Here is a 22,260-nt window from a genome sequence, read left to right as displayed (position 1 = left end):
GCGATTGTCTGCCTCACCTGTGCAAAGTTTAGCCAACCTCCTAGCCAGAGTGTATGGTACAAGGGTCATGTAACAGGGCATAGGACTAACAGACATGCTGGGACATATAAATTAGCCTAGGTGCAATCAGGAGAAAGACTCCAGGAAACAGACCTGGGAGTGAATATTCCATTGAAGAGTGAGAGGTAAGAACATACATAAGAACAGCCATACTGGGTCAGACCAAAGGTCCATCTAGCCCAGTATCTTCCAACAGTGGCCAATGCCAGATGTGAAGAACTACTTCCTTTTGTTTGTTTTAAACCTGCTGCCTATTAATTTTATGTGGTGACCCCTAGTTCTTGTGTTATGAGAAAGACTAACTAGCATTTCCTTATTTACTTTCTCCACACGAGTCCTGATTTTATAGAGCTCAATCATATCCCGCCTTAGTCATCTCTTTTCCAAGCTGAAAAGTCCCAGTCTTCTTAATCTCTCCTCATATGGAGAGATGTCTAAATACACAGGAAGAGGACCCAGGAAAGAAACAGCAAGGCAGTTTGTGTTACAGAGGCTGATAGCCCAGTGATTTAGAGTATCAGTGCTGGAAATTCATAGTAGAGGGTGGGTCTGGGTTCCCTCTATGCTGCTACCCTACATGAGGAGTGCAGATGTCCAGTGTTTCCTCAGGAAGTAAGATACTATTAGCTTTCAGGCTTAATAAGTATGAAGTGGTCTATTAGGTTTTGCCACTAGTGCATATAGCTTGTGTAACAACCTGACCCAGCCCCAGCTCTGGATGGTCATTAGATCCCATGTGCTCCTAAACCAAGGGGAGTTTGGGCAGGGATGGGTCACAGTTCTTTGCTCTGGATCTCTTAGGCGTGCGCTCAGCTACAGCCCTTGTATCTGCCAACCTTCTTTGGAATGTGCGGCTCTGCAGCCCAGCCGTCTTAAACTTCAAAACCAGTACCTCAGCCCTCTGGAGCTCCAAGTAGCTTAGACATGTTCTCTCAGAGTTCCACTTCACTTTGGCACTCTGGGCTTCTTGATTAACCCCTACAGGGACCATGTAGCAGTCAAACAAGGAACACAGGTTTTGCAAATAATGTCTTAACCACAGACACTTTTGCTCTTAAAGTACTAAAGAGTTACAGATCTTTGAAAATTAAAGCAGCCCAGAGCTGCACCCTGTCATAAACAGATAGCTAAGGGTTAATGTTCTTTTACCTGGAAAGGAGTAACCTGAAAGACCTGACCAGAGGACCAATCAGGAAACAAGACTTTTTCAAATCTAGGTGGAGGGAAGTTTGTGTGTGAGTCCTTTGTTCTTGGTCTTGTGCCTGTCTCTCTCTCGGCTATGAGAGGATTTCTGTCTCTTGCTTTCTAATCTTCTGTTTCCAAGTTGTAAGTACAAATATAGTAAGGCAGTAAGGTTTATATTGTTTTCTTTTGTATTTACATGTGTGTAGTTGCTGGAATGTTTTGAATTGTATTCTTTTTGAATAAGGCTGTTTATTCATATTTCTTTTAAGCAATTGACCCTGTATTTGTCACCTTAATACAGAGAGACCATTTTTATGTATTTTTCTTTCTTTTTACATAAAGCTTTCTTTTAAGACCTGTTGGCGTTTTTCTTTAGTGAGGAACTCCAGGGAATTGAGTCTGTGCTCACCAGGGAATTGGTGGGAGGAAGAAGTAGGGGAAATCTGTGTGTGTTAGATTTACTAGCCTGACTTTGCATTCCCTCTGGGTGAAGAGGGAAGTACTTCTGTTTCCAGAACTGGAAATAGGGAGGGTGGAATTCCTCTGTTTAGATTCCCGGAGCTTGTTTCTGTGTATCTCTCCAGGAACCCAGGGAGGGAACACCTGGAGGGGGGAAGGGAAATGGTTTATTCCCCTTTGTTGTGAGACTCAAGGAATTTGGGTCTTGGGGTCCCCATGGAAGGTTTTTGGGGGGGACCAGAGTGCCCCAAAACACTCTAATTTTTTGGGTGGTGGCAGCTTTACCAGGTCCAAGCTGGTAACTAATCTTGGAGGTTTTCATGCTAACCCCCATATTTTGGACGCTAAGGTCCAAATCTGGGAATAGGTTATGACACACCCACCACCAAACCCCACTTTAGTCTGATCTCACCGCTTCTGTGAGTCTGAAGTCAGGTCAGCAGTTCAGGCAAGCCATGTTCCCTGCTGCCTTCTCTCGCTCTTCAGCCCAGTCTTCTGGCATGTGGCACTGAAAGATCTCCCCTTCTCATAAAGTATCCCTTTTTAAATACAGTCTCTGTCCCTGGTTTACTATGTTCCAAACTAGAAACTCCAACCCCTCGCCATGTGAGTCCCAAATGAAAAATGAGTCTTCTGAGGTGGGCCAGTCATTGAGAGACATTCAAAGCTGATGGTCTCTAATGGCTATTTCACTGATAGTTCCTTCTGAGCTGTCCCATAGACCTCCCTGGCAGGGCAGTGTCTGGAATACACTAGCTTTGTCATGGTCAGGCTGGCTTTTCAACAGAGAACCTCAAAAGTCATTTAGCACACAAAACAGAAGTCACAATACAAAATGGAGTTCAGAATTCAATATAGACATGTCACAGCTGGATCTCTAGAATAATGTTCAACACAAGTAACAGCTGCAAAAAATTCTGACCTCTAGAATTAAGCTATAATTGTTTAAGTCTCCCACAAACTTTGTTACTCTCCCTATCTATGTCCATCTGATTTACAATTCTGTCATTTTTACCTAATGAATTAATTGCGTTCAGTTAACTGACAGCAACACCAGAGTGCATTAAAGGATAACAAATTAAATTCTAATTATGGTTCCTTGTGACAGGGAATTAGGTATAAACATAATCAAACTCCATTATAAAATAAGTATGTTAGACATCGTCAGTAAAACATGTACACTGTTCAAACTATAGTCAACTATGATATGTTATGCACAAGGGTAATATTCATTTATAAAACTCAAAGAATAACACCTCCCACACAAATGGAGAGGATATTTATATTTTTATCACAAATGTTTCATCTTCAAACTACAAGTTTTCACAGATGGCACCAAGAAGAAAACATTGCCCTTATGGTGATATGAAAACTATTTTGTCATAGACTTTAAGGTCAGAAGGGACCATTATGATCATCTAGTCTGACCTCCTGTACAACGAAGGCCACAGAATCTCACCCACCCACTCCTGTAATAAACCCCTAACCTATGTCTGAACTACTGAAGTCCTCAAATCATGGTTTAAAGACTTCAAGGTGCAGAGAATCCTCTAGCAAGTGACCCGTGCCCCACACTGCAGAGGAAAGTGAAAAAACCCCAGGGCCTCTGCCAATCTGCCCTGGAGGAAAATTCCTTCCTGATCCCAAATATGGTGATCAGCTAAACCCTGAGCATGTAGGCAAGACAGTGTATCTGTCTTTATTATTTTATGTAAGAGAAAAGTGCACTTAGCTTCAGCAGCTCCTCTTGGAAGTTAATTGGCTTTCCCATAGCAAAATCTCAAATTTCTTGTTTGAGCTCAGGGGATGCAAGATGTTTTTCCCCCTTACTGATTGTAGCTCTGCCATTTCTGAATACTTCACTGGTCATTGTTGGCTTGCTCTCAGTGCTTCATTTCAGGGGCAGAACATGAAAATCTTCATTGACTGATAAGGCTGAAATCTTTATTGACTACTTGCTGAAGCTAAATTACCCACCAAACGTTTCTCAAACTCCTGGATGTCTGTGAAGGAGAAATACCCAGAACTTTAAGTAAAGCTTTGAGAGTACTTGTGCCTTTTGTCATGACTTAGCTCTGTGAATCAGGCATTTTTGCTTTGCTTTTTTTTTTTTTTTTAAGAACTCATTGCTGTTAAAACACATCCTGTACTCTCTCACCTCTCTGTTGAAGATGACCTCTGCTCTTGCTTGGCAAACACTGAGCCTCAGGTACAACATCTTTGCTTATTAAAGCAGGCACAGCACTTAAAGAATTTTTTTGAACTTTTTTGATCATGACATCTTATTAATCTAAACTTTATAAGTATCTTGTACTAAACGTTTTTTTACTAATTTTCAGATAGTTTTATTTGATTATTGGCTTTTATTAACTATTTGCTGGTGGTTAAGTATTTAAAAGGCATACAGGAGATGTGAACTTGCAATCTGAATTTCACAATTTGTTGCATCTGCAAAGGATTGTGAGATATAGTAGATTGTGGTGAGTTGAGAGATGACTTTTTTTTCTAATCATTTGGTGGGTGGCAGATAAAAAATTTGGAAACAAATGCTGTAAGTGAATTATATATCAGTGATGTACATGTGTATATATATACATGCAGAGTCTCTCATCCCAAACATGTAATGACGCTTGAAGATTGTGAACAGAAATCAAAGCATCATGACAGCCCTTTCCTCCTTATATTGCTAAGTGGCCGGTAGAGAGGTTCTGATATGGAAAAGGTTGATTAGAATAATGACTAAACTGACCTTCCTTTTTTATCCTGCTGGTTTAGCTAGACAAATAGTGACTAGCTACATCTGAGGAATATATTGGTCTAGACTAGAGACTTTGGAAGGAGGAAGCCCTTTATGTCCAGGGCTAATAAACAATTATTGTCTTGCAAGAGAGCACCTCTAGTCAAGATCTGTTTCATACATGGAGTCAACTAATTCAACTTAATAGGAGCCAATATCCATCTCTTTTGAAATCATTTTAAGTCCATAAAAGATTGTGTTCTTCAGATGGTCAAAGGAATAGGTTTCTAGTGTGCCTTGCAGTTCCTTAGAAATCTCATAGAAGATGATTGTTGACATTATCCTCTACATTCCCCCCCTACAAACACACACACCAGAATGTGCAAGTATACTACCAATCAAGATGTGAACAAGTTAATGCTACAACCCCTAGAATTGGCTGTAAAATGAAAGAGTCACAGATAATGAGTGACAGGAAGATTTTCATCATAACCCTGTACCCAAATCTATTTATTCCACAAATTGGTTCAGGAGAATGGTAGTTGTCTAATTTTTATTTCCAGTAGGCTTATGCTGCAGTTTGTCACCTTGCAATTTCAGAACATAAGAATGGCCATATGAGGTCAGACCAATGGTCCATCTAGCCCAGTATTCTGTCTTCTGACAGTGGCCATTGACAGATGCTTCAGAGGAAATGAACAGAACAGGGAAATTTTGGGTGATCGGGGGGATAGCTCAGTGTTTTGAGCATTAGCCAGCTAAACTCAGGGCTGTGAGTTCAATGCTTGAGGGGGCCACTTAGGGGGATCTGGGGCAAAATCAGTACTTGGTCCTGCTAGTGAAGGCAGGGGCTGGGCTCAATGAATTTTCAGGGTCCCTTCCAGCTCTATGAGCTAGGTATAGCTCTATATTATATTATATTATAACTCAGATCCCACCCAATCTAACATCCCATCACAGGCCTTTGGGCATATTTACCATTAATAGTCTAAGATCAATTAATTGCCAAAATTAGGCTATCCCATCATACCATCCCCTCCATAAACTTATCAAACTTAGTATTGAAGCCAGAACTTCACTCCTCTGATGGTTAGAAACTTCCATCTAATTTCAAGTCTAAACTTCCTGATGGCCAGTTTATATCCATTTGTTCTTGTGTCCACATTGGTACTGAGCTAAATAATTCCTCTCCTTCCCTGGTATTTATCCCTCTGACATATTTTAAAAGGGTTCTTAAACTGAACAACATGTGCTTAGTCATCATTCGAGACTACTATAACATGAAATTTATGGCAGAATGTGGGGAAAATAGAGCTGGAGACATACAATTCTCCCCCAAGGAGGTCAGTCACAATTTAATTAACATATTATTTTTTTAATGAGCATCATTCACATGGAAGCATGTCCTCTGGAATGGTGGCTGAAGCATGAAGGGGCATACAATGTTTAGCATATCTATTTCATATCTGTAGTCTACAACAACCACCATCATTCCACATAATGAAAGTGGCACTACCAAAATAGTTTTCTCCTACCATAATAGCAGCACATTCTCTTAACTGTCTGTTAGTCTGTCCTCACATCCTGTAAAATTTGATCACTAACAAGGGATCATTGTGTGTCTACATCTCCAAGTAGCTGAAACACTTGTTTGAAAACAAGTGCAATAGCCGCTCCTAGTGGGAAATATTCTTTGTAGTGTGTTAGTGTCTCTGAATTTGAAAAGGAGAAGAGAGAAAAGAAACAGATTCAGGGAGAAAGAGAAATGCTACACAGAGGAGAATATTAAACAAGCAGCGGATACTGTTCAGATTCTGAAAAGGGAATATTTTAATTACTGCTGTCTAGAAAGACAGGACATTTTTTGTTTCATCTGCTGCTATGTAGTTTGGTAAAGTATCATCTTCATCAGAGAATACAGAGAATAGTATTGAAAAAATTAGCATATATTAGAAATGGATATCTCCAGCAGTCACAACTCTTTTCTCTAGATGATATATTCAAAACATCTGGATGTCCAGCTGGTCAGTGAACTCAAAACTACATAGATACACTGGGGCAGATGTTCAGCTGGTGTAAATTAGTATAGCTCCATTGACTCCAATGGCCAGAAAGGACAGACTTCACATTTCTAAGGGTCTCAATCTAACATTTTTTATAACACTAGTCTCTCTTTATTTAGTTTGTGCCATTTTAAAAGCATGCTGCACACAGGATTTATCTGCCTTAGACAAAAGAAAATCAGCTCTTTTATGAGACAAGGGAGGATTCCTGTTTGGAAATACTTAAGAAGAGCATGTGGATACAGAGTCTTTCACTGAGGGCTCAATACTTCAGAGTTCCAAGAAGTTTGGCCTCAATCCCTCAAGTCACTTGAACACGTGCTTAACTTTAAGTATGTGAGTAGCACCAACAGGAACTGGATTGAGATCTCCAGCAATTGAAGTCCACCTTCCAAAAAGGTACCGCGAGGGTAAAAGCAGTGGAACACTACCTTTCAAAACAAAAAAGTGTGTAAATTAGGGCTATTATGATTTTAAAAATTAATCACAATTAATGATAAATCGCACTGTTAAACAATAATAGCATACCATTTGTTAAATATTTTTGGATGTTTTCCAGATTTTCAAATATATTGATTTCAATTACAACACAGAATATAAAGTGTACAGTGCTCACTTTATTTTTTATTACAAATATTTGCACTATAAAAATGAGAAATAGTATTTTTCAATTCACCTAATACAAATACTGTTGTGCACGTTCCTTACCATGAAAGTTGAACTTATAAATGTAGAATTATGTACAAAAAATAACTGCGTTCAAAAATAAAACAATGTAAAGCTTTAGAGCCTACAAGTTCATTCAGTCTTACTTCTTGGTCAGCCAATCACTCAGACAAACAAGTTTGTTTACATTTGCAGGAGATAATGCTGCCCACTTCTTGTTCACAATGTCACCTGAAAGTGAGAACAGGCATTTGTATGGCACTGTTGTAGCCGGCATTGCAAGATATTTACATGCCAGATGTGCTAAAGATTCATAAGTTCCTTCATGCTTCAACCACCATTCCAGAGGACATGTGTCCATGCTGATGATGGGTTCTGCTCGATAACAATCCAAAGCAGTGAGCCTGACGCATGTTCATGTTCATTATTTGAGTCAAATGCCACCAGCAGGTGGCTGATTTTCTTTTTCAGTTGTTCGGGTTCCATAGTTTCTGCCTTGGAGTGTTGCTCTTTTAAGACTTCTGAAAGCATGCGTCACACTTCATCCCTCTCAGATTTTGGAAAGCACTTCAGATTCTTAAACCTTGGGAAGATTGCAGTAGCTATCTTTAGAAATCTCATTGGTACTTTCATTGCGTTTTGTCAGATCTGCAATGAAAGTGTTTTTAAACTGAATAACGTGCTGAGTCATCATCCGAGATTACTATAACATGAAATATATCATAGAATCATAGAATGTCAGGGTTGGAAGGGACCTCAGGAGGTCATCTAGTCCAACCCCCTGCTCAAACAGGACAAATCCCCAACTAAATCATCCCAGCCAGGGCTTTGTCAAGTCTGACCTTAAAAACCTCCAAAGAAGGAGATTCCACCACCTCCCTAGGTAACCCATTCCAGTGCTTCATCACTCTCCTAGTGAAAAAGTTTTTCCTAATATCCAACCTAAACCTCCCCCACTGCAACTTGAGACCATTACTCCTTGTTCTGTCATCAGTTACCACTGAGAACAGTCTAGGTCCATCCCCTTTGGAACCTCCTTTCAGGTAGTTGAAAGCAGTTGTCAAATCCCCCCTCATTCTTCTCTTCTGCAGACTAAACAATCCCAGTTCCCTTAACTTCTCATCATAAGTCATGTGCTCCAGACCCCTGATCATTTTTGTTGCCCTCTGCTGGACCCTTTCCAATTTTTCCACATCCTTCTTGTAGTGTGGGGCCCAAAACTGGACACAGTACTCCAGATGAGGCCTCACCAATGTCAAATAGAGGGGAATGATCAGTCCCTCGATCTGATGGCAATGCCCCTACTTATACAGCCCAAAATGCCATTAGTCTTCTTGGCAACAAGAGCACACTGTTGACTCATATCCAGCTTCTCATCCACTGCAACCAGTAGGTCCTTTTTTGCAGAACTGCTTCCTAGCTATTCGGTCCCTAGCCTGTAACAGTGAACGGGATTCTTCTATCCTAAGTGCAGGACTCTGCACTTTTCCTTGTTGAACCTCATCAGGTTTCTTTTGGCCCAATTCTCTAATTTGTCTAGGTCCCTCTGTATCCTATCCCTACCCTCCAGCGTATCTACCACTCCTCTCAGTTTAGTGTCATCTGCAAACTTGCTGAGAGTGCAGTCCACGCCATCCTCCAGATCATTAATGAAGATATTGAACAAAACCGGCCCCATGACTGACCCTTGGGGCACTCCGCTTGATACCGGCTGCCAACTAAACATGGAGCCGTTGATCACTACCCATTGAGCCTGATAATCTAGCCAGCTTTCTATCCACCTTATAGTCCATTCATCCATCCCATACTTCTTTAACTTGCTGGCAAGAATACTGTGGGAGACCATATGAAAAGCTTTGCTAAAGTCAAGGAATAACACATCCACTGCTTTCCCCTCATCCACAGAGCCAGTTATCTCCTCATAGAAGGCAGTTAGGTTAGTCGGGCATGACTTGCCCTTGGTGAATCCATGCTGACTGTTCCTGATCACTTTCCTCTCCTCTAAGCGCTTCAGAATTGATTCCTTGAGGACCTGCTCCATGATTTTTCCAGGGACTGAGTTGAGGCAGACTGGCCTGTAGTTCCCCAGATCCTCCTTCTTCCCTTTTTTAAAGATGGACACTATGTTAGACTTTTTCCAGTCAGTCGGGACCTCCCCCAATCACCATGAGTTTTCAAAGATAATGGTCAATGGCTCTGCAATCACATCCGCCAACTTCTTTAGCACCCTCAGATGCAGCGCATCCGGCCCCATGGACTTGTGCTCACCCAGTTTTTCTAAACAGTCCCGAACCACTACTTTCTCCACAGAGGGCTGGTCACCTCCCCCCCATACTGTGCTGCCCAATGCAGCAGTCTGGGAGTTGACCTTGTTTGTGAAGACAGAGGCAAAAAAGCATTGAGTACATTAGCTTTTTCCACATCCTCTGTCACTAGGTTGCCTCCCTCATTCAGTAAGGGGGCACACTTTCCTTGACTTTCTTCTTGTTGCTAACATAGCTGAAGAAACCTTTCTTGTTACTCTTAACATCTCTTGCTAGCTGCAGCTCCAAGTGTGATTTGGCCTTCCTGATTTCACTCCTGCATGCCTGAGCAATATTTTTATACTCCTCCCTGGTCGTTTGTCCAGTCTTCCACTTCTTGTAAGCTTCTTTTTTGCGTTTAAGATCAGCAAGGATTTCACTGTTAAGCCAAGCTGGTCGCCTGCCATATTTACTATTCTTTCTACACATTGGGATTTTTTCCTGCAACCTCAATAACGATTCTTTTAAATGGTAGAAGGAGGGGAAAATAGAGCTGGAGACATACAATTCTCCCCCATGAAGGTCAGTCACAATTTAATTAATGCATTTTTTTTTAATGAGCATCATCAGCATGGAAGCATGTCCTCTGGAATGGTGGCTGAAGCATGAAGTGGCATACAATGTTTAGAATATCTGGCACATAGACACTTTGTACTGCCAGCTATGAAAGTCCATTGTGAATGCCTGTTCTCACTTTCTGGTGACATTGTAAATAAGAAGTGGGCAGCATAATCTCCCGTAAATGTAAACAAACTTGTTTGTCTTAGCAATTGGCTGAACGAGAAGTAGGACTGAACAGCTCTAAAGTTTTGCCTTGTTTTGGTTTTGAGTGCAGTTATATAACAAAACAAAACAAAATCTACATCTGTAAGTTGCAGTTTCATGATAAAGAGATTGCACTACTGTACTTGTATGAGCTGAATTGAAAAATACTGTTTCTTTTGTTTCTCATTTTTACAGTGCAAATATTTGTAATCAAAAATAATAATATTAAGTGAGCAGTGTACACTTTGTATTCTGTGTTGTAAATGAAATCAATATATTTGAAAAAAATCCAAAAATATTTAATAAATTTCAATTGGTATTCTATTGTTTAACAGTGTGATTAAAACTGTGATTACTTGTCATTAATTTTTTTAATTGCAATTTTTTTTTAGATTAATTGCAGTTAACTCACGTGACTAACAACAGCCTTAGGGTAAATCTGAGAGAATAACTACTTCAGCAACTAAGATTTAAATACTAGTCAGTGAAAACTCCTTGTTATAAGATACAATCTTAGTTAAATATTAAATGGATTAAGAACTGACTACCTGACAGATCTCAAAATAATTGTTAATGGGTAAATGTCACTGAAGGGGGGCGTGGTTTGTAGTGAGGTCCTGAAGGAGTGTATTCTTGGTCCACTGCTATTCAAAAATCTTAATCAATGATCTGGGGAAAAATACAAAATTATTGCTGGTAAAGTTTGCAGATAACACAGGAATAGATGGTGGTAGTGACAGATAGTTCAGCAATACAGAGTAATCTGGTAAATCAGACTCATTCAAACAACATTTGAATAGAGCCAAATACAAATCAATAACTTAGGAATAAAGAATGTAGGTCACACTCACAGGGTGGAGTACTTCCACCAGGAAAGCAGTGACTTGGGGATCCTTGTGGACATCCAGCTGAACATGAGCTCCCAGTGTGATGCTGTACCTAAAAAGGCAACACAATCCCTGACTGTATAAACAAGGAAATATTAAGTAGGACTAGGCAGTTGGTATTACCTCTGATGGTTGCTGGAATATTGTGCCCAGTTCTGGTGTTCAGACTTTATAAAAAAAAAAAAAGATGTTGAAAAATTGGAAAGTATTCAGAAAAGTGATACAAGAATGACAAGAGTCTGGAAAATTGCCATACTTCGACAGAGTTAAGAATCTGCATCTATTTATCTTATGAAAGAGCAGGTTAAGAGATTACTTGATCACAGTCTTTAAGTACCTGCATAGGGAGATTTCTTATAGTGGAGGGCTCTTTAATCTAGCAGACAAAGGCATAACAAGATTCAGTGGCGGAAAGTTGAAACTAAATAAATTCAAAGTGGAAGTCAGCACAAATGTTTAACAGTGAAGATAATTAACCAGTGGAATGTGGTGAATTCTCCATGACCTAAAGGATATGCTATTGCTCCACCAGAAGTTATGCACTGGATGCAGAAATTACTAGGTAAAATTCTATGGCCGATGTGATGTAAGCGGTCAGACTAGATGACCCTAATGGTCCTTTCTGGCCTTAAAGTTTATCATATAGAAGCATAAGATTGGGAATTACCACAACAAATAGAAATCAGACCACACCCCCACAATTTCCAAACATTATACATTAAAAAAAATTAAACACAGATTTAAAATACCTACTTTCTGGAATAATTGAAACACAATCAGTAAAATATTCCTTTTAACCTTGATCTGCATTGTTGCAATTATTTGTTTTTTAATTTAATACTTGTTTGAGTTGAAATTTACATTTGCATTATTTGAGTATAATTAGAATGACACCCCCTGCCCTATTTTTTCCCTTTGCACATCCCTGGAGACTCTCAGTACTGTAAGTGTCTCAAATTTGTCATATCACAGCCATATAACTACTCCTGTGCTAGTCTCACTCAATCCCCTCTTATTTAGACTATGATTATGTAGCTAAGTAGAAAGCTGGACCACTAACTGAAGTCCATAATGATGTCACTGTGATCTTCATGGATAATTTACAGTGACATGTCTACTGACACGTCAAGAGAAAACACACATAAGTGTCACAGTCAAATGCTTGGTGGCAATTTATTTTGGCTTTTCTGCTGCTGTAATTTTAATGAGTGCATTGCAAGTTCTCACATGGGACCCGCAGACCATAACAAGATGTTACTTTATACACATTGCAGGCACTTGGCTGTCATTTAGTTCTCTGCTGACAAAAATGAAAATTATACTATATATCTGCACAATGACATGCAATAAAAATGGTGTTATGTTTCATACATGATTTATAAAATAGAAACAACAGCACATGTACATTTGGTCGCAAACAAGATGTAAATGAGATGTTTGGAGGCATATGTGTAACTAGTTAGGGTTTTTAAATGTCTATAGGATTTTGTTGTTTGTGTGTGTATATTTATATATTAGAGAGAAAACAAGATTTATGTTCTGTCAGGCTTTTGAGTGAACATTAAGTTTCTTTTTTATTTGCATGAATGACAGGTTACATCTTCGGGGCAGGTTACTGATGGCTCATTGAGCCATTATTTTAGGACACTAGGAAAAAAATAATAAATATTTGATGGAAAACACCTAGTCAGAGCTGTCAAAAGTGCTATATAAGTCAACAAATGAATAATAAAAAAGTAGACTTTTGCTATAAATAGGCCTTTCCTCTTTCATACAAGCTTGTTAAAAAAAAGGAGGGATTTGGATAGGAGGGGTACCTCTGATATACAACAGTGAAAATACAAGGATTCCTTTGAATTCACAATGTTATCTAAATGCACTACAACAGACTTTTCAAAACCTCACTTTACATTCCCATCATCTCATGTCTGTACTGTACATCTGCTTTCTCTGATCCGCATTATCAGCTGAAGGAAACAAGGCAGGGGGAGAAGTGTTCATAACAACTTGGTGGTAAATGTTGTTGAGAGAGCCCAGATGAAAAGCTTGCTAGTACAAACTGTAAGAATATTTATGTGGCATTACCAGATCTTTCATTTATTCATTACTCATAATTCACTTTTCCAACTCAGTTCATATTTTATAATAATCTCACTCACTCCCATGTTCTTTGCTACATTCTGTTGTGTTTTGCATTACACACCCCCTCATGTTTTAACAGCATCATGAGAACATAGAACATTCTCTATTTTAATGAATATTTTATTAGTAACTTTTGAAATGGAAGAAGTGAGCTTGATGGTGGCTCATCGGGGTGGTCCAGGTGCAGGGGATTTCTGAGTGCAGCGGGGGGTGAGGCTTGTTGGGAGGGTCTGGGTATGAAGGAGTCTAGATGCATGGGGGTTGCAGATGGGGGAGCAGCTCCCTGTACAGGGATCCCTCCTCCTGCAGCTGAGGAGCGATGGGTGCAGGAATTGCAAGGGGGGAGTTTGCAGAGCTTCCTGCAGCTGGGGGAGACAGCTGGGAGTGGGTCTGACTCAGCTTTGGATGCCATGAAGGGGAAGAGGAAGTCCCGTTCTCCCCACCCCAGCCAGGACTAGCAGCTGAGCCGAGTGCAGGGTAGGAGCCACCACCCAGGTCTTCCCCAGTCCTGCCCCCATCCTACAGTGATTTACCTCTCTACTGACGGCCCTAAGCATCCAAAACATACTGCAGGAGAGGGTCACATGACCACTCTTGTGGCTTCCCTTCGCTTCTCTGTCAGAGAGTCATTTTTTGCGGGGAAGCAAATAAATCTGTGGGGAACACAAATTCTGTGCATGTCCAGTGGCACAGAATTCCCCCACAAGTAACCTGGCATTGGCCACTGTCAAAAAACAGGATACTGGGCTAGATGGGCTATTGGGGTCTGACCCAGTATGGCCGTTCTTATGTTTGTTATGAATCCATAACTTAATATCTAGCAATACACATGGGGCCATGTGCTACCATTTGCAGGCTTTTCCATGTTGGGATTTGGAAACTGTACAAACTTAAAGTCAGAGGGCCAGATCCTCAACTGCAGAGTTTCCAGCCAATCTGCCCACTGAAGGATCTTGGTTTGCTTGTCTGAGGGGATGGTTGGTTGTGGTTGATGAGTCACTCTTTCCTGAAAATTCACAAGGATTCTCTCAAAAGCAGGAAGGGATTTGGCTAATGCAGGATGGGTTGGGGAGCATCATACCCTTGATACGAGTTCACTGGCCTCCTGTGAATGCCCAAATGTGCTAGATTTCTCTTCAGATATTAGGGTATTCTTAGATTTGGAAGGTCATCATGCCATCTGTAGCAGAAAGAGAGCCTGAAACATAAGCCTTTGTATCACAGGCCTAAACTAAAGTAGTGGTCAAACTTTGCTAATATAAAGCAAAGTTAGCAAGACAGATTGTGAGCAGAAGTCAGGCTCTGCCTGCATGCAGGCTCACAGAACCTGGCAAGAACAGGGCTGGTATTGCATAAACACACTCATTCCTGAGAAAAGCTAGGCACAGGACACTCACGCAGACACATTCCAGAAGGATGGGACCAGAAAACCCCAATACCAAGTATGATAGAGACACTCCCCGAGAATGATACAGGAATATAGTGACCCCCTCTTAGAGATAAGGCAGGATGACAGTGTGATGAATAGAGATGTTTTGATCAAACCAACATGCATAAGGTAATGGGTGGTAACTAACCACGTGAGAGGGTGGTGACTGACTGTGTCAGAGGGGCAATAAGTAACTTGTTTGTATTGATGTATGAAATGAAGTCTGGCTGACCTAGGGGGCAGAAGAAAGTCCTTCCACTGACTGAGCTCATCCATTGTGACAAGCATACATGTGTTAGTGGTCCTGTAGAGTCTATGAGATAATAGGACTATGCCTCGTTAACAATGAACCTGGCCAAGTGCCTTTGCTATTGAACGGGTCTGTGGTTATTGGGCAGTTCGATCAGAACCTGCCATACAGGTTATCTGGCCAGAGCCAGTGCAGCACATAGAGAGAACACACATACAGCCAACATCTGACTACACCATCTGCCCACTACATATGGAAGGAAACTTTTGATGGGATGATTTGCCAGAAACATTGTGACCTCAAAGCTTTTTCTGCCCAATCTTTCCCTTTTGTTTGAGAGGGTAGCAGAGGGAGAATGATTTAAAGTACATTCTGATACGTGTTCCATATGACTTTATACATATGTGATGTTAATGTCAACTCTTAGAAAGCATCTTCCTTTATTATGTCATTACATTTGACAAGCCAACGCATGTCTAATACTCTGACCTGAAAGTACCCAAAAACTGTATTCAGATTTTTAATGGACCTTTTGTTTATATTGATTTATAGACTGGGCACCAACGTAAGAGTTATCCTAGCCCAGCTCCATACGAAATCCTCAAACTAAAGCACTGCAGTCCATTCAAAACATCCTACACAAGTCAAAAATCAGACAGACACTGTTAATCACCAGAAGACCCTTTCAAAGGTTTTGAGACTTGTTAACATAATGTAGTGGTCTTTTAAAGTACGCTCCATCCACAAACCTGCTGACCCACCTGCTGCTGACTTTGCTGGCAACAATGTTTCTTTTAAAGAAAAAACTTCTTCCAAAGTTGAATCTTTTATGTTATCCCTCATCTACGAAACAGTGACAATTTTTTATTAAAACAATTATTTGCCAGTGTCTGCATATCTGATATTAGAGAGACAAGGTAGGTGAGGTAATATCTTTTATTGGACCAAATCCTGTTGGTGAAAGAGACAAGCTTTTGAGCTTAAAGAGCTTTTCTGGTCTACAGAAGCTCACATCTTGGCAAGCAATGTTTTGAAAACCAATGAACGGTTCTTCAGCAATATGTTTGAATGCTCTCTGGAAAGTGAAAAATGATGAATTCTCAGCTTGTTTGGTAAATGCCACTTTTATTTATTGACTAAAGAACAAACAGGAGAGATCTACTGTGCACTAGCGGGCAAGAAAAAAAATCAAATATTGAACAATGAATGCCCTCAGCAAGAACAGAGCAAGGTAATTTCACTTATGACTGAACAGTTTCAAAGAACCTTAGGAAAAAAGTCCACAAGAGATGGAGGGAAATCCTGGGCACCAAATAAGTGCAGTTGTATGTGAACTCAAAGTATCATAAAGACATTCTTTTTAAAAGTAACTAAGATCACATTCCACGCTAGCAGCTGTGCCCATTCACTAGTACAGAACTTCTGTGCATGCTCTATGAGCTTCCCCTTTCTGTCATCAAGCTGGCCTGTGCTCCAGCCCACCCCCTGCACATGTAAACACATTCTACTGGATCTGCTCTGAAAGACATTTTGAATCGACAGATCACCACAATGCTGTCACTCTTAGGATTTAGACTGCAACTCATTTGTGTTATATGCTTGCTTGTTTTATCATGTAAATAAATCTCTTATTTCTTTTTCCTATTTAATAAACCTTTAGATAGTTTATTACAGAATTGGCTACAGGCATTGGGTTTATTGCCAGATCTAAGATATTAACTGATCTGGAGCAAGTGACTGGTCTCTTGGAGCTGGAATCAACCTGAATATTTTGTGATTTCTGGTATAAGTGACCATTTATCACTACACCCAGGTTACTTAGGTGGCAAGATAGACTGGAGAGTTTAAGGGGACTATGTTTGACTCCATGGCAAGACTGTTATAAGTAAGTGTAATGGGGTGGCTCTCACCACCGTGGTGCCTCCTGCTGGTCATTCTGGGAATTAGCTCAGTTTTTTCACACGGTGCCCTCCTCCAGTGGTGTCTCGCCGCCATCACTTCTGCTCCAAACCCACATCACCTCAAGGATCACAGTGTCCTCTTCAGGACACAGCACTTCAGCTATACCCATTCTATTCCCCCACCCCTTTCTGAGGGAACAGCAGTCCTCTGTCCAGCCACTCGCCTCCGTGGCCAACTGCAGTCCAAGGTTCTAGCCACTTGCCTCAGTGGCAAACTGCAGTCCTTCGCTGACCACTCCCCTCCATGGCAAATGGGGAGGAGAGACATAAGTCCACCTATTATCCCAAACCAGGGACCCTCTATGCAGCAGCTACACGCTGTATCTCCTTCAACCCCCACAATCCATTTCCCTGGGCCACTTCCCCATAGCTCTAGCAGCTTCTCTGCCCCTGTATCAGGGCTTCAGTCTGTCAGCCAGTCAGGCTGGAGCTTTTGCTCACTCCCCTGACCCAGCCCAGCCCAGCCCAGCTCTGCTCTGCTCTGCTCTGCTCTGTCCAGGGTGCTGGCATTTCCCTCAGCCCTTCAGGGACCTAATCCCTTCTCCCAGGGATCCCAAGAGGGAACTACCCCCTCTGCCCTGCTGCTCTCTTTATATATGGGCCTGTTCTGCCCTGATTGGCTGCTCATTGCAGTCCCTCTCTGATTGGCTGTCTACTGCGCAGCCTCCGTAGGGCTGCTTTTAACCTTTTCTCCACCAGTGTGGGGCAGATGCCCCATCACAGTAAATCAGAAGTTCACATTTGTTACTGCATTGGTGAAATTTAATTATAGAACATAACACCCCCGTTTAGGATGTCTACCCTGGTTTTGACAGTTTGTCCTGAAGTAGGCACTCATGGTCATAAGCCATTCCAGACACATGACAACTGACCTAGTCTTGGCAGGATTCACATGCCACAGGTCAATTTGAGTTTATAGATCATAACTCCAGCACTGTTAAAAGTTTAAATGTGAGAATTTCTAAGGATTAAAGATTATAATGAGACAACCGCAGTGATATGAAAGTCTTGATACTAAATGTCAAGGGTTTTCCCCCACTTTGAACTTTAGCGTCCAAAAAGTGGGGACCTGCATGAAAACTTTTAAGCTTAATTACCAGCTTAAATTTGGTATGCTGCCACCAGCCAAAAATATAGTCTTTGGCACACTTCCTGTTCCCCCAAAACCTTCCCTGGGGAACCCAAGACCCAAACCCCTTGGGTCTTAAAACAAGGAAAAATAAACCATCCCCCCTCCTTTCCCCCCCAGACTTTCCCCTCCCTGGGTTGCCCTGGGAAGCTACACAGATCCAAACTCCTTGGATCTTAAAACAAAGAGGAATTAACCATTCCCTTCCTTTTCCCCCCACCAATCCCTGGTGAGTTTAGACTCAATCCCTTGGATTCCAAAACAAGGAAAAATCAATCAGGTTCTTAAAAAGAAAGCTTTTAATTAAAGAAAGAAAAGGTAAAAATTATCTCTGTAAAATCAGGATGGAAAAATGCTTACAGGGTACTCAGATTCTTATAGCCTAGAGGGACTCCCCCCGCCCGCAGCCTGAGATTCAAAGTTACAGCAAACAGAGATAAAAATCCTTCCAGCAAAAGACAACATTTACAAGTTAAGAAAACAAACATAAGACTAATCCGCCTTGCCTGGCTATACTTACAATTTTGAAACATGAAAGACTGATTCAGAAAGATTGGGAACACCTGGGTGTACGTCCGGTCCCTCTTAGCCCCAAGAGCAAACAACCCCCAAAACAAAAAGCAAAAACAAAGACTTCCCTCCGCCGAGATTTGAAAGTATCTTGTCCCCCGATTGGTCCTCTGGTCAGGTATCAGCCAGGTTTACTGAGCTTCTTAACCCTTTACAGGTAAAAGAGACATTAACCCGTAACTATCTGTTTATGACACGCCCCCCCAAGTCTCAGACAGTGTGGAACCACACTGGCGGGTTATTTTTTTCCTAGAACCTTAGAATAAACAGATTAATAAAACACATGCACCTTTACATATACTACTAATTATGTAAACTACAAGACTTTTCACATTTTAAGGACAATTTTTAACCAGTTGATTCTGGGAAACTTTCACGGGAGAGTGCATCAGCTACTTTGTTAGAAGCTCCTGAAAAGTGTTGAATTTCAAAATCAAAATCTTGGAGAGCTATACTCCATCAAAGCAGTTTTCTGTTGTTTCCCTTGGCAATATGAAGCCATTTTAACACAGCATGGTCGGTTTGTAGCTGGAACCGCCGTCCCTAAATGTATGGGAGCAGCTTTTCCAGGGCATACACAATGGCGTAGCATTCTTTTTCACTGATTGACCAGTGGCTTTCCCTCTTAAACAGTTTCTTGCTGAGAAACACGACAGGATGGAAGTTTTGATCCGGTCCTTCCTGCATTAAAACTGCTCATACACCACACTCAGATGCATCTGTGATTACTATGAATGGTTTGTCAAACTCTGGGGCCCTTAGCACAGGGTCAGACATGAGTGTTGCCTTAAGCTGGGTAAAGGCCTTCTGATACTCATTAGTCCACTTACCTGCATTTGGCTGGGTCTTTTTGGTTAGGTCTGTTAGTGGAGCAGCGATTTGGCTGTAGTGTGGTACAAATCGCTTGTAATACCTGGCCAAGCCTAAGAATGATTGGACCTGTTTCTTTGACTTTGGGACAGGCCACTTTTGGATAGCATCCACCTTGGCCTGTAGGAGGTTTATGGTTCCTTGACCCACTTGGTGTCCCAGGTAAGTCACTCTGTTCTGGCCTATTTGACACTTTTTAGCCTTAACAGTTAGTCCTGCCTGCCTGATGCACTCAAAGACTTTTTCCAGGTGTTCTAGGTGTTCTGCCCATGAATCAGAAAAAATGGCCACATTATCGAGGTAGGCAACTGCATATTCTCCCAGTCCTGCTAGGAGACCATCCACCAGTCTTTGAAAGGTGGCGGGTGCACTTCACAGCCCGAAAGGAAGAACATTAAATTCATACACCTCTGCATGGGTGATGAAGGCTGACCTTTCTTTGGCAGGTTCATCTAGCGGTACTTCCCAGTACCCCTTGGTTAAGTCTACTGTAGAGATGAACTGGGCACGTCCCAATTTCTCCAATAGCTCATCGGTGCGTGGCACTGGATAGTTGTCGGGATGAGTTACAGCATTTAGCTTATAGTAGTCCATGCAAAAGTGTATTTCCCCATCTGGTTTGGGTACCAGAACCACTGGAGATGCCCATGCACTGGTAGAGGGGCAGATTATACCCATCTGTAGCGTGTTTTGGATCTCCCGTTCTATAGCAGCATGGGCATGAGGAGACACCTGATAGGGTGGGGTTCTAATTGGGTGAGCATTACCTGTGTCAATGCAGTGGTATGCCATTCAGTTCATCCTAGGGTGGCTGAGAACAATGGGGGGAAGCTAGTGCACAGCTTCTTGATCTGTTGCTGCTGCAGATGTTCCAAGGCTGTGGAGAGGGTCACTTCTTCCATGCCACTGTCACTTTTTCCTTCGTAGTAGACACCTTTAGGCCACTCAGCGTCATCTTCCCCCTGGGCTGTAAACTGACAAACCTTTAAGTCTCTGGAATAAAAGGGCTTGAGAGAATTAACATGGTACACTTTAGGCTTTAGGGTGGAGGTGGGGAATGCTATGAGATAGTTAACAGCTCCCAGGCGCTCTTGGACCGTGAATGGCCCATCCCATGACGCTTCCATCTTATGGGCCTGTTGCGCTTTCAAGACCATAACCTGGTCCCCTACTTTGAAGGAACGCTCTCTGGTATGTTTATCATATCAGGCCTTTTGCTCTTCCTGAGCATACTTTAGGTTTTCTTTAGCAAGGGCTAAAGAGTGTCGGAGGGTGCTTTGTAGGTTGCTTACAAAGTCTAGAATGTTAGTTCCTGGAGAAGGTGTAAACCCCTCCCATTGCTGCTTCACCAACTGTAATGGCCCCTTAACCTTGTGGCCATACACAAGTTCAAATGGTGAAAACCCTAAACTGGGATGTTGTACAGCCCTGTAGGCAAAAAGCAACTGCTGCAACACTAGGTCCCAATCATTGGAGTGTTCATTTAAGAATTTACGTATCATGGCCCCCAAAGTTCCATTAAACCTCTCCACCAGGCCATTGGTTTGATGGTGGTAAGGGGTGGCAACCAAGTGATTCACCCCATGAGCTTCCCACAGATCTTTCATGGTCCCTGCCAGGAAATTAGTTCCTGAATCTGTAAGGATGTTGGAGGGCCAACCTACCCTGGCAAAAATGTCTGTGAAGGCCTGGCACACAGTTTTAGCCCTGGTGTTGCATAGAGCTACTGCTTCTCGCCATTCGGTAGCAAAGTCCACGCAAGTCAGTATGTACTGCTTTCCTCTGGGGGTCTTTTTTGGGAAAGGACCCAGAATATCCACAGCTACTCACTGAAATGGGACCTCAATAATGGGGAGTGGCTGGAGGGGGCTGGAGCCTAATCCCTGGGCTTTCCCACTCTTTGGCACACCTCACAAGACTGGACATAATTAGCAACGTCCTTGCCCATTCCCTCCCAGTGGAAGGACTTCCCCAACCTGTCTTTGGTTCTGTTCACCCCAGAATGGCCACTGGGATGATCATGGGCTAAGCTTAAGAGCTTTCCCCGGTACTTAGTTAGAACTACCAACTGTTTTTGAGGATGCCAGTCTTCCTGGTGTCCACCAGAAAGAGTCTCCTTGTATAAAAGTCCTTGTTCTACAACAAACCGGGATCAATTAGAAGAGCTGAGAGGTGGTGGGATGCTCTGTGCCGCAGCCCAAGCTTTCTGAAGGCTGTCATCTGCTTCCTGCTCAGTCTGGAACTGTTCCCTTGAGGCTGGAGACACCAGTTCCTCCTTAAACTGTGGACTTGGGCTTGGTCCCTCGGGAAGTGATGTAGGTGATGGGGCTGTTTTCGTTGATGGTGAACCGCTTTCTGCTGGTGCACTATGCGATATTTCAGGCTCTGGCTGAGCCTCCTGGGTAGGGCTGTCTGCTGCTTCTGACATTTCAGGCCCACTGGTGCCCTCTGGCGTTGGAGTGGTAGATGGGTTTGCAAGCGCTGGTGTCAGCACTGGCAACGGTTCTGGTGCTGGTTGCTTTTCTAGTTCCGGTTCTGGGACTGGATGCACTGTGGTTGTTGCCGTCGTTGGCAGGGGATCCGGGTCCACCACCTCTGTCTGGGTCTCTGGTAAAACAGATGGGGCCCTTGTGGACGGCTCAGGAACAGGGATGCGTCTGGAAGCTTGCCTGGCTTGGCTGCGTGTAACTATTCCCACCCTCTTGGCCCGCTTCATCTGGTTGGCCAAGTCTTCCCCCAGTAGCATGGGGATGGGATAATTGTCATAGACTGCAGAAGTCCACA

At 42.2% G+C, this 22,260-nt stretch overlaps 1 protein-coding gene across 5 annotated transcripts in view; it reads right to left on the bottom strand.

Moving 5' to 3' along the window:
- TMEM117 (transmembrane protein 117) overlaps nt 1-22,260 on the bottom strand; it is a 393,879-nt gene that overhangs the window by 245,702 nt on the left and 125,917 nt on the right. Inside the window, exon 1 of one of the 5 annotated variants that reach the window (XM_050936251.1) lies at nt 11,090-11,158. The exons of the other annotated variants lie outside the window; for them this stretch is intronic. Coding sequence (XP_050792208.1) covers nt 11,090-11,154 — 65 coding nt within the window. The 5' untranslated portion in view covers nt 11,155-11,158. Of the gene's footprint in view, nt 1-11,089; nt 11,159-22,260 lie in introns of those variants that run through there. 5 annotated transcript variants of the gene reach the window in all.

The sequence above is a fragment of the Gopherus flavomarginatus genome, chromosome 1 (assembly GCF_025201925.1).
Source record: "Gopherus flavomarginatus isolate rGopFla2 chromosome 1, rGopFla2.mat.asm, whole genome shotgun sequence".
NCBI classification, from domain to species: Eukaryota; Metazoa; Chordata; order Testudines; family Testudinidae; genus Gopherus; species Gopherus flavomarginatus.
Note: the sequence above shows the minus strand (reverse complement) of the source record. Positions and strands in the feature narration are given on the sequence as shown.